Source organism: Protopterus annectens, chromosome 3.part1, assembly GCF_019279795.1.
Source record: "Protopterus annectens isolate FY-2018-M chromosome 3.part1, PAN1.0, whole genome shotgun sequence".
Lineage (NCBI taxonomy): Eukaryota > Metazoa > Chordata > Ceratodontiformes > Protopteridae > Protopterus > Protopterus annectens.
The window spans coordinates 980760969-980779580 of NC_056732.1; the positions used below are offsets into that span (position 1 = coordinate 980760969).

General features: G+C 43.2%; 1 protein-coding gene across 2 annotated transcripts in view; it reads left to right on the forward strand.

The window, feature by feature from the left end:
* The window catches only part of NCOA2 (nuclear receptor coactivator 2), a 1980807-nt gene that overhangs the window by 1161388 nt on the left and 800807 nt on the right, over positions 1-18612 (forward strand). For both annotated transcript variants that reach the window (XM_044067155.1, XM_044067157.1), the window contains exon 13: positions 14509-14716. In XM_044067155.1, the coding sequence (XP_043923090.1) occupies positions 14509-14716 (208 nt within the window). The remainder of the gene's footprint in view (positions 1-14508; positions 14717-18612) is intronic.

Here is an 18612-nt window from a genome sequence, read left to right on the forward strand (position 1 = left end):
TCTCTCACTGAAAAGGTAATTTCTGAGGCCATGTTTTACAAAAGTTGCATGAGTCGCATTTGTACATTCCTGGGGTTTTATATACCTTTCGTCTATGGCCCTCTGATATGGTCTTCGTGTTTCTACCCCTCTTGAAAATCAGAGTTGGTTTAACACCTACTTTTTCAACAAATTCGCTGTCAGTCAGCAAGAGGTTCCAATTCCTCAACAAGATTTCCTTGATCCCAAGTGAATCTATACTAAAAGGGGTAGTAAAACTCACCACATAATTTCTTTTCTGTCTAGGAGCCTCTTGCTCCGTCTCCAGCAAATCAGGGATGTTGGCATAGTTGGGTCCTACCTGTGTCCCTGTCATGTTGCCCATCTGATGTATACTTAGAATGGGTTTGTATATCCCTGTTCTTCTTTTGTGTTGTACTTCATGCAACAGCTCAAAAATTAAAGTTTCAGGATAACCTCTATGTAAAAACATACTTTTCAACACCTCACATTCTGTTATAAATGCGTCGTCCTCCTCGATGCTCCAATGGAGAAACAAAATTTATTTGGCTCCCCTGCACAGGAGATTCTAAAAAAGGTTGAAGAAAAAGCAAAATCTGTGCAAACAGTAAAAGATTTCCTGCAAGTTCAACCTCCGAGGTTCAGCAGAAACTGGCCTACAAAGAATTGGTCCTTTCCAGACTCCTCCAGAGCACAGAGAGGCAGGAACAGGTGCCCTAGAGGCAGAGGTCAATCGAAGGGCCCCTACAGAGGCCGTCAGTGGCAGCCTGCCAACCAGAGGAGTAGTGCAACAGCTACAACTACAACCACTACTACAGGACAGACTCAATGACTTGACTCTGATTCCGCCTACCAGGGATCAACTGGAAGCACCCTTGGGCGGAAAGCTGGCTTTATTCTCAAAAAACTGGCATTGCATTACAAAGGATACATGGACATTGCAAATAATAGACAAAGGATGCAGGTTTCACTTCCACACTTTGCCAAAAAGAAGCGGAATGCCAAACCTTCCACCAAACCAGAAGGCAGAGGCCTTAAGACAAATCAGCAAATTACTTCAGATGAAAGCTATAGAAAGGGTACCATGTACAGAACAAGGCCATGGATTTTACTCCAGACTATTCCTTGTACCAAGAAAAGAAAACCAATGGAGGCCTATTCTCGACCTGTCCACACTGAACACTTATCTCATTGTGCCAAAATTCAAAATGCTGACCCTACAGCAACTTCTTCCCATGTTGGGCAAGGAGTCTTGGCTGGTGACTCTAGATCTCAAGGAGGCATACCTGCACATCCCTATCCGACCAGATTGCAGAAGACACCTCAGATTTCTTGCAGGATCAGAGCATTATCAATTCTCAGCATTGCCCTTTGGCTTATCTACTGCGCCCAGAGTATTCACGAAATGCCTGGCATCAGTAATTGCACATTGCAGACTTCAGGGAATTCAAATTTATCCATACCTGGACGACTGCCTAATACAAGCGGACAACAAGAAAAAATTGTTAAAGGACTTGGCCTATGCCATACACCCTGCTACAGACCTTGGGATACACAGTCAACATCCAAAAGTCAAGACTAGTATCATCCCAAAGGATAACCTTTTTGGGTGTGGATCTGGACACAATCACCCAGATGGCTTTTCTCACAGAAGAAAAACAAAAACAACTTCCAGATTACTTCATGATTCTGTCAAGACAAACTCAGCTTACTGCAAGGAAAGTCCTGCAGGCCCTAGGTTACATGGCATCCTGCATAATTTTAATCCCACATGCCAGGTTGCATATGAGGAAATTACAATGGTACCTAAGGAATGTATGGTCTCAACACAGTCACAGTCTAGAAACCATGATTCCAATCATTCCATGCCTTCAAAAGGAATTCCTATGGTGGGCTCAGGCCTGCCAGTCCAACAGAGGGTTGCCTTTCAACAAACCAAAAACAAGGCAAACCATCACCACGGACGCCTCAGACCGAGGATGGGGAGCACACATGGAGGACAAACGTATCCAAGGCCTATGGCCTCAAGGGCAGCTAAGCATGCACATAAACCAAAAGGAAATGCTGGCAGTGAGGCATGCAATCGAGGCATTCAGACCCTTCCTCCAACAAGGGCATCTGCTAATAAGGACAGACAACACCACGGTCATGTGGTACATAAACAAACAGGGAGGCACACATTCCTACCCTCTATGCCGGATGGCTATGAATCTGTGGAACCTATGCCTGAATCTCAATATCCAGCTGCAGGCCAAATTGCACCAGGAAAAGAAAATACACTAGCAGACAGCTTAAGCAGAACTACCATGGATGCACACGAATGGATGCTGCACCCAGCCATCTTCAAACTTATAACAAAGACATGGGGAATGCCAGAGATAGATCTGTTCGCCTCCCCACTCAACCACCAACTGAAGACATTCTGCTCAAGGACATACCACCCACAAGCATGGAGGGTGGACTCTCTCTCTTTCAGCTGGAATGCCCTAACAGTATATGCCTTTCCACCTCTCCCATTGATGTACAAGGTTCTACTGAAGATCAGGGAGGAACAGCCAAAAGTGATACTAATAGCTCCGGACTGGCCAAGACAACACTGGTACCCACTATTGAGAAGCATGTCTCAGGCAAATTCATGGCCTCTTCCTCAATGGCCTCTTCTTCTAACGCAGAACAATTTCAAGACCCTGCATCCCAACTTGAAAACATTACAGCTAACTGCCTGGAAAATTCCTTAAAACCCAACCAAACTGTTTTATCTCAGAGGGTGAAGGACATTATCCTGGAGGCTCGCATACCTTCCACAAGGAAGACATACTCAGCTAAATGGAAGAGATTTCTTATTTGGAGCACATCAAAGGGCACAGATGTCGCAGTGGCAAACCTAGCACACATCCTTGAATACTTAGCAGAATTGTTCCACAATGGCCTGTCTTATTCTTCCATTAAGATTCATGCTTCAGCAATTTCAGCAGAATACAATATGGATCCACCTATCTTCTCACACCCTCTTCTCAGGCAATTTTTGAGAGGGATCAAAAATGTTAAACCTCCAAGAAGACCCCCTCTACCTGCATGGGATCTCAATTTTGTGCTGGAAAAACTGACTCTACCTCCCTTTGAACCAGCAGCATCAGCAGACCTACAGTTCTTATCTTGGAAAACTGCTTTCCTTCTGGCAATCAGTTCAGCAAGAAGAGTATCTGAGTTACAGGCATTAATGGCAGTGCAGCCTTTTCTTATTTTTCACCAGGATAGTGTGTCACTAAGAACCAATCCTACTTTCATGCCAAAGGTGGTATCTAGGGTATCCTTGAACCAAGCTATTCACTTGCCAACGTTCTTCCCTAACCCACAGAACAAAGGGGAAAAACTTTTGCACACCTTGGATATACACAGACAACTACGCTACTATTTGGACAGAACAAAAACTAGCAGAAAAACTGACCAACTTTTTGTAGCATATGCAACAGGCGTGCAAGGAAGAGCAATTTCCAAACAGACAATTTCAAAATGGATAGGAAATTGCATTCGCTTTTGTTACTCCTTTCATGGAAAGACAGTTCCTGAAAATATCAGGCCTCACTCCACAAGGGCCACAGCCACCACTACAACTTTCCTACGAGGGGTGGCTACCAAGGACATTTTAGAAGCTGCTACTTGGAGCTCCGTGCATACATTTGCCAAGCATTACAATCTACCTTTATACTCCAGATCCCGAGCAGGGTTTGCAACTGCAGTACTGCAGGGGATCTTAACTACACCATCCTTCTCTTAGTACCCCCTCCCCCAGATTGGCTATGGTATTCTACCCATATGTTATGACTGCAGATGCATCCTTGAAGGACATAGTACAGTTGTGTACCTACCATAAATGTAGATGTCCGATAGGTATGCATCTGTCAGGATTACCCACCCTCCTTCCCCTCTGTGGTATTCCTAGGGTGCTTACCACTCTTTCAGCTAGCTGGGGGAATCTATTATGGTGTATTTGTTTGTTTATACATGTATATAATTTGCAAATGTTTGGAGCTTTTCAGCATTTATCCAAATTTAGCCTTCCTAGAGGGCACCTGGCATCTGTAGCAAGAAAAACTGAGGAAAATGGCGTCGGCTGATGCTTTTATACCCCAGAAGCTCTGACGTCGGGGAAAGTTCGACATCAGCCGAGGCCAGACCCAGACTTTGGAATCCGGCCGACTGAAGGGCTGCCTGAGGCAGGACAACCCATATGTTATGACTGCAGATGCATACCTATCGGACATCTACATTTATGGTAGGTACAAAACTGTACTTTGCATTCCACCTACTCAGAGGTGATCTCTGCCTGACATACAAGGCCATGTCCAACCCAGAATTGATGGACATGCTTCACCTAAAGAAAACCATATCCCCTCGAGCCACACGCTCCAGCGATGTAAACCTCACCACAACAGTAAATAGGACGTGCTGGAGGAATAGATTCCTGTCCAAGAGACTTCCCATGCTTTGGAACAAGATTCCAGTCTACATTAGGCAGAACTCCTCACTAACCCTCTTCAAGAGAAACCTTGACGAGTGGATGGGAAACAGAAAGTTTACCTCAGGGATCACTTCAATGGCTCTGCTGGACAGAGGCACAGGGAACTAATCTAAGGGGGTGGCGAAAGCCAACACATTCCGGCTAGGCTTATAAATGCCTTCGGGCAGATAGCCTAGTACCTACCTATGAACCTATTTGCTAATATATGATTTTTCTAGTAGGAAGTTTTCTTGCCTCTCTTAGTACCCGCAGCACATCCTCAGTAAGAGGTGCCTAAAATGAATTAAGACCATATCATACAGTCAGTCATTTAAAGCTGATTGGTGTCTAGGTGTGTCATACAGCCCTGTTCTTGTGAGTAGGCTTGTGGTAATTTCCCCTGGGCATTTCCAGAAGAAGGAAGAACCACTGTTGCCTGTGCCAGAAGGTAGTCAACACAGTGTTCTTGGGGATTACACTTAAATCTTCAAAAGTACCCTGTATATTAGCAAAAATGGGTGGAAAAGTGTACAGGGACATTCATGTCCAAGGGGAAAAAGGCATTTATCTTCCAGGCCTTCTTGCTTTGAGTCCTGAAGCAGAATCTTGCTAAGCTGATTGTTTAGAAAGGAGATAAAGCGGTCTACTTGTGGAACTCCCCACAGATGGATCGAATCTTGGAAGACCTCCCTGATCTAGTTTCCATTTGTAAGGGTCTGGCCTTATCCTGCTCAGCTTGTCTACCGCACAGTTTTGCTCTGATGAAATGTAGGATGCATGCGGAGTGAGATTTACTGTATCCCAAGCTAACATGGCTACCCTGCAGAGGGGGTATGACTTGGTTCCCCCTTGATTGTTGTTGCACCACAACTCTGCTGTTGTCCTTAACAACTTGAAGAGGTCATAGGGACCTAAGATGATTCAGAATGTTAAATGCCTTGATCAGTGAAGGCATCTCTGTTAAACTTGTGCTTGCATCTGTTATTGGTGTCCCACGCACCTTGCTTCTTTATCCCTCTTGAAACTGCCCCCCATGTAAAGTCTGAGGTGTCTGTGGTGACTGCTTTGGAACAGGGAGGGTGAAGGGGAGATTTGGATTAAGGGGTTACTGTTTTCTCCATCAAATGATTTCTCTACTGACAAACCCCAGCAGTGGGATTTGAAAATGACAAGAGTGTTGGTGCTGGGACCAAAGAGACTTTAGATATATGTCTAGTTGACATCCCAGAAACAGAATCCTGTGAGAAGTCTAGAAAGACTTCTGAGTATTCTGTTAGAATCATAGCTTATGTAAGAGATGTTCTTTGTGTTTCACTGCTGCAGTCATTGCATTTGGGTTTATCTGCTTGCAGGTAGCCCTCAGCTGGCCTGATTAACAAAGTCTTGGGTCCTACGTTGGTTGCTGTCTCTTCTTCTGTGACGTCAGGAGTATAAAACGTGCATCCGATGTCATTACATCAGTCTTTCTTGCCGTGCGGTGCCTGAAGCAGAAGCAGTTTGCAAGTGCCGGTCGGACAACTCCTGAAATTTTCGTTTTTAAGTTTCAGAACCAAAGTCTTCAACTAAAAGCTAAGTACTCCGTTGGGGAAGCTTTTTCTTGCTCCTTACCGATGTCAGTAAAAGTAAATAATTGCATTTCTTGTGGAAAGCAAGTACCTCGTAAAGATCTTCATTCATACTGTATTCCTTGCCTAGGCCCTGACCACGACGTCCCTCGCTGTCGGTTTTGTGCCTTATTGAAACCACAAACTATCCGTCATTAGTATATTTGTGCTTCTAAATTTTTTGGTGCTCTGTTCAATTATCTTGATATGTCTTCGGTAAGCCATCCGACTACCAACATTCTGAAAAAAACGCAAAGATAAAGACAAGACAGGCCGCCCAGTTCGCCGGTACTCAGTGAGGCACTTTCGCAGCCCCTGATACCCGCTACTTCAGATTCGCAGGCCTCTACAGAGACCCATTCGGAGTCCAGTATGCCGCGAGATGCTTAAACTGTGGAACCTGCGGATGTCTGTACCTTGGATGGGTCCGGAGCCGCTGTGCAGGCACCGGCTTCTGAGAGTGTATTCAGGCCTACTGGCTTGCATATTAAACCGGCACCATGTTCTTCCTCAGGGCCTAAAACTCGAACCATGCCTAGAAAGCTGACTCCCAGACAGCATGGTCAGGCCTTATGCCTAAAGAACAAATGATAAGAATGAGACCTTATTACTTTAATCGGAGGAAGACAACCTTCCCCCTCTAAGAGATCTAGGACTGAGTTTGCTTATGATACTTCTGACCAGGATTCTGAAATTTCTCTTTCCTCTGATGACCAGGATTTACCCTTATCTATCTAAGAGGATTCTGATGCTGAGGACTCTATTCCCTCTGCTTCCCCCTTTAGGTTTTCTTTTTTGGTGAAAACTTGCATACTCTCAGGGAGCTTTTTCATTGGGAAAGTTAGGATTTCTCTGATTCTAAAAATAGGCTTAGGGATTTCTTACTCATGCCCCAACACAGGCCTTTAGCTATAACTCCTGTACTCGAAATTGTGGATGATGCCTTTTTGGAATCTAGCATGGCCTCTGACTCTTTACCTCCTGCTTCCAGAAAACTGATAGATATAACAGGGTTCCTGACTCTCACAAGTTCCTTTTCAAAAATCCTACTGTGGATCCTGAAGCCATTTCACAGGGACCCAAGGGCATTAAAGCTACTACTGCCAAAAATCCTACCCCCTCTGATAGAGACTCCAGGGCGCTGGATAGATGGGGTAAGAAGGTATACACTTCTGCAACTTTGGCCATTAGGGCCTTGAATTGCCAGTTTCATATGCTAAAATATCAGCTGCATATTATTGAATTGCTTAAACAGAAAGTGATGTTGATTCCTGATTGTGCTGAAAATAAGGATTTACAGGATTTTATGCATTCTGCTGAACAAGTTGGTAAACATACATTGCAATGTGGTTTTGATTCACTAGCGACATCTTGCAGGGCTGCAGTAACTGGGTCTGTACTTAGAAGGCATGCTTGGCTTAAGGAGCAATCCTTGCCAGATCATATTAAAGCAAAATTACTGGATGCTCCCTTAAATCGGGGCCACCAAGACTTTTTACAAGTACAACCTCCAAGATTTAGTAGGCATTGGCCTTCTAAGAAGTGGTCCTTTCCTGCCTCTTCCAGACCTTCTCAGTCCAAACCCAGATCCAGCAGAGCACCCAGGCTTCAGTCCCAGGGGATGCACAGGACTAAGCAGTGGGGGGCTTCCACTTCCAAATTTGGGAGTATTAAAACTCCCCCTATGGTAAACTGTCTCAATGACTTCTTTTTAAAACTTCCAAGCACTTCTCAACTGACTGCCCCTTTGGGGGGGGATTGCACTTCATGCAAAGAACTGGGGACTCATTACCTAGGACAAATAGGTTTTAAATGTAGTGTCCCAAGGATACAGATTTCACTTCCACACATCACCAACTTCAAGAGGTTGGCCGGATCTACCTCCAAAGCAGTGGGCAGAGGCCCAAAAGCAAGTACTCTCTCTCTTAAGCATAGGGGCTATTCAGTTAGTACCAGAAGGGAAAAAGGGACAAGGTTTCTACTTGAGATTTTTCCTGGTACCCAGAAAAGACAATTCATGGCGTCCTATCCTGGACCTGCCTACTCTAAACATCTTTTTGGTAATTCCAAAATTCAAGATGCTGACTTCGCCAGTTGCTTCCTTATGCTAAGCAAAGATGCCTGGTTGGCAGCACTAAATTTAAAGGAAGCATACTTTCACATCCCAATCAGGGAATCTTGCAGAAGATACCTACATTTCAAAGCAGGCTACACGCACTATCAGTTCTCCACACTGCCCTTTGGCTTATCTACTGCGCCCAGGGTATTCACAAAGTGCCTAGCTCCAGTCATTGCATTTTGCAGGCAAAGAAATATTCAAATATACCAATACCTGGACGATTGTCTAATTCAGGCAAAAAAACAGGACATACTTTTGAATCATCTGGCTTTTGTACAGAGGGTGCTAACTTGTCTGGGGTACACCATAAACAAAAATAAATCACATCTGGTACCCTGTCAATAAATTATATTCCTGGGAGCAAGCTTGAATACAACTTCCCAGATGGCTTTCCTCATGCCAGAGAAACAAATTCACTTGACAACCTACTTCAAACAAGTGGTCACAAAAACCCTGCTATATCTGCAAGGCAAATACTACAAGCCTTGAGCTTCATGGCCTCCTGCATTCTTCTAATTCCATATGCAAGACTGCATATGAGGAAACTACAATGGTATCTCAAAAGCCTATGGTGTTAACATTCTCAGGATCTAGAATCAATGATTCCTATCATTCCTTGTCTACGCCTAGAGTTCCTTTGGTGGGCAGAGGCCTGCCACCAAAACAAGGGACTACCATTCACACTACCCCCTGCCACCCATACCCTAACAGCAGACTCATCAGACTATGCATGGAGGGGCGCACTTGGCAGGGAAGTGCATTCAGGGCAAATGGAACCCAATTCAAATGCACCTTCACATCAATCATAAAGAAATGTTAGCTGTACAGAATGCTCTGACAGCCTTCAAGGACCACATTCTTCCAGGACAATTAATGGTAAAGACGGTCAACACCACTGTTATGTGGTACATAAAAAAGCAGGGGGGGGTATACATTCTTAATCCCACTGCATACTAGCCATGGCATTGTGGAACACAGCATTGAGTTACCAAGTACATCTACAAGCTCAGTTCCTGCCAGGAAAACTAAATACACTGGCAAATTGACTAAGCAGAACCCTCATGGACCCACACGAGTGGAAACTGGAACCAAGGATTTTCAACATGTTGACAAGGAAATGGGGGAGCCCAGATATAGACCTGTTTGCCTCCCCCCAGAACTATCAAGTGGAAACATTTTGTGCAAGGACTCACCACAGATAAGCTTGGAAAGTGGATGCTCTGTCCTTCAGCTGGAAAAACCTAATAGTTTATGCCTTTCCTCCTCTGCCTCTGCTTTCCAAAGTACTACTAAAGATCAAACAAGACAAACCAAGGATGATTTTGATTGCACCAGCCTGGCCATGCCAACACTGGTAATCCCTCCTGCGCAGTGTGTCACTGCTGGCCCCAGGACACCTGCCTCAGACTACTACCCTGCTGTCTCAGCAGAAGAACCAGATTGTGCACCCTCCGCTTCAAACACTGAACCTAGCAGCCTGGCTAGTTACCTAAGCTCTCCTTTACCATCCCTCAGTAAACCAGTGATGGATGTCATTTTAGAGGCAAGGAGGCCTAGTACTAGAAAATCTTATGCTGAAAATGGAAAAGATTCTGTGCCTAGAACCAATCTCAAGGGATGAGCACAGCAGTTCCCAATTTACCTCGGATTTTACAATACTTAACTGAGATGCTTCACAAGGACCTGTCTTTTTCCTCAATAAAAATTCACGCCTCAGCCATTTCAGCTCATTATAACACAGAACCTCCCCTATTCTCTCTTCCACTGCTCAAGCAGTTCCTCAGAGGGCCCAAAAAATTAAGACCACCCAGGAGAGCTCCAACTCCAGCCTGGGACCTTAACTTTGTATTGGAGAAACTCACCCTTCCTCCTTTCGAGCCAGCTGCTACTGCAAATTTAAAATTCCTTTCTTGGAAAACATCTTCCCTTTTAGCTATCACTTCAGCAAGAAGGGTATCTGAATTACAGGCCCTTATGGCAGTGAAGCCTTTCATCATCTTTCATGCGGACAGGGTGTCCCTCAGGACTAATCCCACTTTCATGCCAAAGGTGGTATCCAGTGTGGCCTTTAATCAGTCCATTCATTTGCTTACCTTCTTTCCTAATCCACAGAACAAAGGGGAACGGATACTGCACTCCTTAGATGTGCACAGACAACTTAGGTTCTACTTGAACAGGTCTAATCCTCAAAGGAAATCTGAACTGCTGGTGGCATTTGCTACAGGGACAGAGGGAAAGGCTCTTTCAAAGCGACCCATCTTCAAATGGATAGGCCATTGCATTCATTTCTGCTATAAGCACCATGGAAAACCTATCCCACAGGGGTTCAGATCCCACTCAACCAGGGCTGCATCTACCTCTACAGCCTTTCTCAGAAGCGTACCTACCAGGGACATCCTAGAAGCTGCTACCTGGAGTTCTGTACATACTTTCACCAAGCATTACCATTTGCCAGTTTTCTCTACATCCAGAGCTGGCTTTACCACTGCAGTTTTGCAGGGCCTTATAGCTGGTCCTAATGCTATCTAAATTTCCTCCTCCCATACTTAGCTTTGGGAATCTACCCAAATGTAATGACTGCAACAGTAAAACACGAAGAATATAGTACAGTTGTGTACACTTACATAAATGTAGATGTTAGAGTGTATTCATTGTTGCAGTCCTGGTTACCCTCCCTCCAGCCCTCTGACTTCGTTTGGCTATACCTCTTCTCTCCTTTTCAATGCTTAAAAGCTTTTTGGTGTATTTGCTTTTTTGTTTGAGGTATAACCTTGTATATTTATAGATTTAATTGCTTCCCATTAGGGGGGCACCTGACGAGCATCTTTTAAGTGTAGTATTACCAGGATACTTGAATGAGGAATAGTTAACAGATTGTGAGGTGACATCATTTTGAATTTGTGCAATATCACAAACAGGTTAAAGAAAAAAAAGATCTATAACTGATCTCCAAGCATTTTCTTTCTTTGGTACTAAAAACATCCTTGAGTAAAATCTCTTTCCTGCCTTTAAAGTAGGAACTGGTTCTATTACTTCCTGGGCTAGGAGGAATTAAGAGTTTGATCTAGAGGATGAGGAATTGCCCCCTGGAAAGGAGGAATTTCCTCCCAGTGCCATCTACAGCCCTGATGAATGATTTTCAGAACCCATTAGTTTAAAACTATCAGTTGTCAAAGAGAAACGTGGAGATTCAGGCTTTCTGGAAGAAAAGGGGTGCCATAGTGTGATGGGGGAACAAAGTCACTTAAGTACTCATTCTGACTTATTGTACTGTCCTTGATTTTGGGAGTTTAGAGTTCTTCTTGGAACCCCTTGCTATTTCTTCAGAAATGTCTGTTTACCTGCATTTTGTTCAGACTGTTTTGTTTTGTTTTTTTATAAATGTCGGATGAGGAGTTAGAGAATCCTTTGGAAAATATGGAAAAGGAAGTCTGAAAAATCAACTTACTTTTTCATCACACCTTTTGATTACCCTTCCAGCTTGGGGGCCAAAATCTAAATTTCTGTCCAAAGGAGAATTTAAAATCTCATTTTAACAACATCTTGGAAGTTCTGGGAGGGTAGCCATGTAAACCTCCTCAAAACAGTACCACTGGTCATACCCCTTGAGTAAGTATCAACAGAGTCATGCACACACTGTATACAATGACTAGTGACTTAAAAAGTAGACAAAATTAAATTATTTAAAGCAGATTCTTCCTCACAAGAAGAAACTGAAAACAGAGTATAAAGGATTAGTCCAGATAAAATTCACTTTAACAGATCTAGGAGAAACACTCTCCAATACCTTCTCAGCGAGAAGAAGAAAGACACTTTGTTGAAGTTTCCAGTAGTTTATTCAGTTAAGCAGGTACATGGATGAGTGTTCTTGAAGAAACTGCAGAAAAAAACATTCCTCATACTTTCACAAGTTAGGACAAACCATAACATATGAGCCTGACAATTCAGTATTCTGAAAATCAAAGTTGCAGAAGCTTACACTTTTTCCTATAATTATCAGTAATCTTCCCATCGTTATCAGAAGTAGTAGGATTGGAATTAACTTATTGTTTAGTGGAAGGATGCCGTGGTGGCACGGTGCTAGTGTTGTTAACTCACAGCAAAAGATTCTCCCGTTCGATTGTCGGCTGGGCTTGGGAGTGCCTTCTGTGTGGAGTCTGCATGTCCTCCCCGCGATTGGGTAGCGTTTGAAAGACATGCGTGCGTAAATGGGCGTGCCTTCGTTGAAGGTTGGGCGTCGAGCTGGCACCTCGGCGTTTCATAAAAAACATACCACCAATCATTAGCGGACCGGAGTTCCGCTGTGGCGACCCCCTACCAGTAAAAGCCGAAAGACAAACAACAAGTTTAACAGTGGAAGGGTGAATTAAAGCTGCAGCTGCTTGATAAGGTTAGGGAAGAGTGTGTAAAAACATAAGACTGGGGAACTGTATACATCCTGTCTGCCTTTTTAGGAGCAGCTGGCTGACTGTCAGGAACATTGGAGGAAGTAACACATAAATCCTCCAAGGCAGAGACAAAAATGGAGCAATGGATGCAAGTTCTGGAAATTCCTTCTGTAACGGCTAATAATATTTTCTGAGGGATTGAGAAACCTGAGTGTTCTTCCACTGAAAACAGTGGCACATTCTAGAATAGTATCAGAGAAAGAGGAACCCCCCCCCCCCCCACACACACACACAGGAAGCATTAGTAAATGAGTTCTCCTAGGTATGAATAAGAAATTTGAGCAGAAAAAACACGTGTCTGTCTTTCATCCTCCTGTCTCTTGAATCTCTTCAGGAAAGAAGTATCTCTCTTTCTTTTACCAGAAACTACCTTACAAGAAGGATCAATAGCCTGAATTTAACCCTGAGCCAGTAAACTACTCCTGTCTGAGGAAAGTTGAGGAGGAGTAGATACATGCTTAGTTTTCTGTTTCTTTTACACAGGAAAAAAAGAGGCCAGCAGTGTTAGTGGCAGCAGCAGCTCCCCTAGAGATGAGCACAACATTCTGACAAAACAGGGAAACCTTCCCTATTCCCTTTCCCAGGGCAGACAAGAGTGGTTCTTCTTCCCTACTAAGGGGACTCCCAACAGCTGCAGAGGATGTGGCTAACTTCCCGACCCATAGTGTTTGTAAGTGCTACACCAGAAGGATTCTGGGTAAACAATGAATGGTCTGAGGTACAACAAGTGGCCACAACAGCGTTACACATACACAGCTAAGGCAGGTTGCTAGTCTACTGCATGACAAAGGCTGTTTGCTTGACTCTTTCTTTTTGTGGCTGAAAGAAGGACCGACTGTGGGACAGACTGTTTGCTTTATTGTCAAGTTGAAAATATGGCCTTTTTCCAAAGGAAAACAAGCAGCAAATGCCAGTAAAATAGTCACTTTTCCCCAGTCAGACACAGTAAAAAAAAAAAAAAAAAGCGTTAAAACACTGTGACAGCCCCAGAAAGTAAAATAAACATGATTTCTCCACAGAAAAAAACGGTTTTCTGTTACTTTAAAACACCTTTTAAACTAACAGGAAAAATGCTTCTGCTTCAAAGCGCAGGACAGTTTTATGACAGGCAGTTAAGACACAAACTCCTAACTTTAAAATAACTTTCCTGAAGAAGTGTAAATAACAGGCAATATTATTAAATGGAAAAATTTTTCCCAAAAGTAATTTATCTGCCTGGCAAAAGAATGGCATAAACTGACGGTCAATCCTCGAAATCATCAGAGGAGTGTAAGCTTCAGTGGCAGTAAAGCTGTGAAGGGCTTGGTGCCCAAACATGTCTTTTAATTAGCTTAGCTTGAGTTGATAGTTTGTGTGTGTGGAAGCTGCCCCAAAGGTTTGGAAGCTGGCTGGCTGTTATATCCTTGGCAGGATAGAACCCATATAATTAAGGCTGCTGCAGCAGTGATCAATATGAGGAATATCTTTTTTTTCTTTCATTATCTTTACTTTTCCCCTAAACTACTGAGATAGTGGTTTAAAGAGTAACATTTTTTCAGTTTATAGTAATGTGATTAGAAAAGGCTGGAAGAAAGAAAGCTGCAGTTTTGATGTGCAAACTGTAATTGGATTGTTATGGAAATATGGTGGTGTTTCTTGACTGAAGAGTGTTTCTGGACTGTAGATAAGTTATCTTCATTGCTTTTTGATAGACTGGATTATATCTTGAAGTCAGTAAATGCTGATTAATAGTGGCATACTACTGCCATATTATGTACAAACCTGTGTACTGTACTAGTATACAACATTAGTACGTATATATACCTTTGAATTAAATGTATAATTTTTTTCTTTCAGCAACAGCCAAGCAGTGATCTAGAAGACATACTTGATCACTTGGAAAAAAGTCAGTTGAGACAACTGTATTCAGATTCTGGCTTGGGGGCAACAACTGGTTCAGTAGACAAACAAGCCATCATTAAAGACCTTATGCAGCTCACAAGTCAGAGCAGTCCTGTTCCTTCACTTGCATCACAGAAACAAGCCGTGGGCATGCCACCCAGCAGTAAGTGTTCCATAAATTATATTCTAGAAAACTTCTCTGTCACTTAAGGTAATACATTTTAGGAAATATGCATACACATCAAGGAAACTTTGTGGTTCTGCGCTTTTAAATTGAAGAACACTGTGCCTTCTGTGCAGTAACTTATTGATGTGAGCACAAAAAAGTGTGGGATATGTGGACATAGTATGTAATGAAAAACATAAAACACTGATAAGTTTTGTGTTGAGTCAGTGGCATGGATCTTGTCAAGGATCCATCATTGCAAAATTAAACTTAATTCTATGAGCAGCGGTGTAAACGGATGTCCCTTAGCCTACGGTCATCAGTTGGCTCTCATGTCCTCCCTGATTCACATCAGAGAGTTACCAGATACAAAGTGGTTTTAGGCGGACCTAGCATTTTCATTGCAGATCTGTGAGACAGCCAATGCTATAGGGTTGCTTCTGATGGCTTAGTACCTTCCAGGGGCTCAGAACATACTAGCAAGACTGCCTCAGGAGACACTTGGATCCCCATGAATGGCATCTGCATCGGGAAACCTCAGGAAACATTTCTCAGCATAGTCCAGAAATAGGGAGCCCCTCAAATAGATCTCTTTGCCACCAACGAAAACGCTTAGTTAAAAAGATTCTGTTCCAGGAGTAACTTCATACAGCCTGGAAAACAGATACTTCCTGTGGAGCCACATATTTCTTTATGAATCCCCCACCACCACCACCTCTCCTTCCAAGGGTCCTCCTAAAAATCAGGGAAGAAGGACCGAGGGTCAACCTGATAGCGTCAGACTGACCCAGGCAACACTGATACCCCCTGCTGCTGAGTTTGACCAAAAAAAATCATTGGCAGTTGCCTCAGGGAGCTGCTGATGTGCTGACTCAAAGGGAAAGTCATAAACCCCAACCTGCAGACTCTCAGACACTCTGCCTGGATAATTAGTCAAAATTCTGCCCTGGGCAATCCCTGAGTAGTCAGGTGCTTAGTATCCTCAAAGGGTCTAGAAGACCCAGTACTAGGAAAAAGATTCTCTATTTGGTATCAGCAACAAGGCCTCAACCCGGTCTCAGCCAGCATTTCAGCCATTTTGGAGTACCTGGCTATCTTAGTGGGCAAAGGTCTGTCCTCATCTATTAAAATTCACGCTTCTGCCATTTCAGCCCACATACCTACACTTCCTCCTGTCTTTTCCTACTCCCTAATGAATCCGTTCCTTAGGGGAATGCTGCATGTCAGACGTACTAGGAGATATCCCACCCCTCCTTGGGACCTCAGCTTTGTTTTAGAAATATTGACCTTAACCCCCTTTGAACTGGCTGCTTCAGCTGATTTAAAATTTTGACCTGGAAGACTGTCCTTTTACTGGCTATCAGCCCAGCTAGGAGGGTCTCTGAGTTGCAAGCCTTTATGTCAGTGGAACCCTTTCTTATCAGAGTTTCACGTAGAACTAATCCTTCCTTTATGCCCAAGGTGGTCACCTGAATTAAGCCATACACTTGTCTACCTTCTTCCCTATGCCACGAACCAAGGGGAAAGACTCCTTCACTCCTTGGATGTGCACGGACAACTTTACTACTACCTTGACAAGACTAAAACTTTCAGAAAATCAGAACAACTGTTTGTTTACTTTGCGTTGGGTTCTGAAGGAAAACGAGTCTCCATGCAAGCTATCTCCAAGTGGATCTCCCACTGTATTTCCTTTTTGTTACACTATTAAGGTATAAGTAAATACTTCAGTCTCTGGCAGATCAAAGTACAACTCTTTTATTAAAATACAAAACTCATATGTGCAGGAGACTGCATTCAAAGTCATGTCTCCCCGAACAAAGGAATTCAAGGTTACTTTGTAGGAAAACCTTACCAAAGTATCTGTAAGACCTTTGTTAATATCCAATAGAAAAGAACTAAACAGTGCACTTCATCCGTCAGACCACTGCTACATATCCAGTAGGAAAATGCTAAGTTTAGCAAAACTACATTCTGTACTTATCTATATTTTAACCTAATAAAGAATAAGTTTCCTTTTGCCATGTGATTTACAAGAAATGCTGCCTCAGGCTCAGGAAACAAAACTTAACATGCTGTACTTTTCCATAGCTTCAGGTTATTTCTGTAGTCGTGTACACCATCCTTCTAAGACGCATGCTTTTTCATTTTAACCTTTACAGTCCCTCATTTGATACTTGGAAAGCATCACATTCAAGCCATAAGAACAACCTTCACATTTTAAAAATGTTGTCATACATTTTTCCAAAACCTTCAAAAACTGACCTTTCACTTTGATTATCAAAACAGTTTTCCTTGGTATGAGTTCATTTTCAAAATTGCTGATATGAACATTTTGTAGCAAAGTACTGGATCAAGCTGCAATAAGCTAAGTTATTAAAGTCTTACAGAAAAATAAAAACAAAAATAAAATTATAGTAATGATAGTAATAAGCATAATAAACTTCAAAATACTGCCACCCCATCCTCAGCCAAGCCCATTGTGAGCTAGCTGCTTCTTTAGTATTCGATAGTTCAGCCACCTTTTGGATAATTTCCAAATGACTATGCATGGCATGCTCGTTATCGGGGAAAAAATGTACAAAATTCCTTTTGCACAAGCATGCACATACCTCCCTTTGATGCAAGTATGAAATCAAGTGCTATTCGTTTCTGCAGCACAACTGCACACGATACTCTGTTTTGCAGTAATCAAGTTGACTGACTCGAATGTGGCATTGCTTACTACTTCTAACAGTTTAGAGAGCTTTCTCGATTCTCAAATTGATTTTGGAGCCCCATAAGCAGATAATATACCAGCTCCCTGAAATAACATCATTACCAAGGTCAAGTCCTTTAAAAGCTGCTCATTCCAAATCGTGATGGTAGATCCAGGAAGCATCAGTTTTTCCATTCGGATTTTTTACGTTCAGAGTCTCTTGGACATTACAAATTTTCCCGTTGGGTAAACTGGTGATGTCCTATTCCCATGCTACAGTATTCTTACTGTGGGATCCTTTGCCTCAGGCAATCTGAATGTCAGCTCCTTTACAAAAGCTTTAAACCTGGTTGCTGCAGGTGTGGGGGACGTCACACACAGTGCCATAAACCAGGGGCCTTAAATGTGACGTCTGCATGCACAGACCTGAGAACTTTTATGCTGCACTCGAACATCAGATCGATCACATCACTCCTCTCTTTGAAGGTGTCTAAAGCTAAGTATCCCATTGCAGAATTCTTAATTTATTACCTTTGCTTGAGCTTGGTTTTCTTGTCTGTTCTTAGCTGGTGTCTGCTAAGAAAGGTAAATCCAAATGCGGACATCAAATTCTGCATAAAGACTCCCATGACCGTTGCGTATTTTGTTTAGGCCGGCTACACGATCATACCTCCTGCACCATCTGCCAGTCTTTTGTCCCCAACACGCTCAGAAGCCGTCTGGCTACCCTTAATTTGTATTTGGAGAATCTGAGGTTATAAAAGTTAGCCTTAAGAATGGATCCAGTGTTGGCCACCCAGGTGGAACCGCCAAGAAAAAAGGCCAAAGTTTCAAGGCCTACCACCTGTACCCCTCTGTTGTTGGACAGCCCACCAACCACCGATATAGGGGGTGAGGGTCGTCCGCTTGAGCCATCTACTTTGGTGCCTACCCTCGAGGAAGCCAATTCCAGAGTAACAGCTGGCACATCCACAAAAGTTACTCAGATGTTGGCTATTACCGAAGTCGAGGGGGAACCAGGCCCCACTGGATGACCTTCTGTGATCCTGGATCCTGATCCTTCCTCCTTAGGACAGACTGTAGACGCTAGGCCCACTCCTTCTCCTAAAGCAACACCCTTAAAATGGAAACAAAAGACAAAACATTTGTATGCTTCCCTAGAGAGACAACCGGACTGGCAGTCCTTCACACAGTCCTT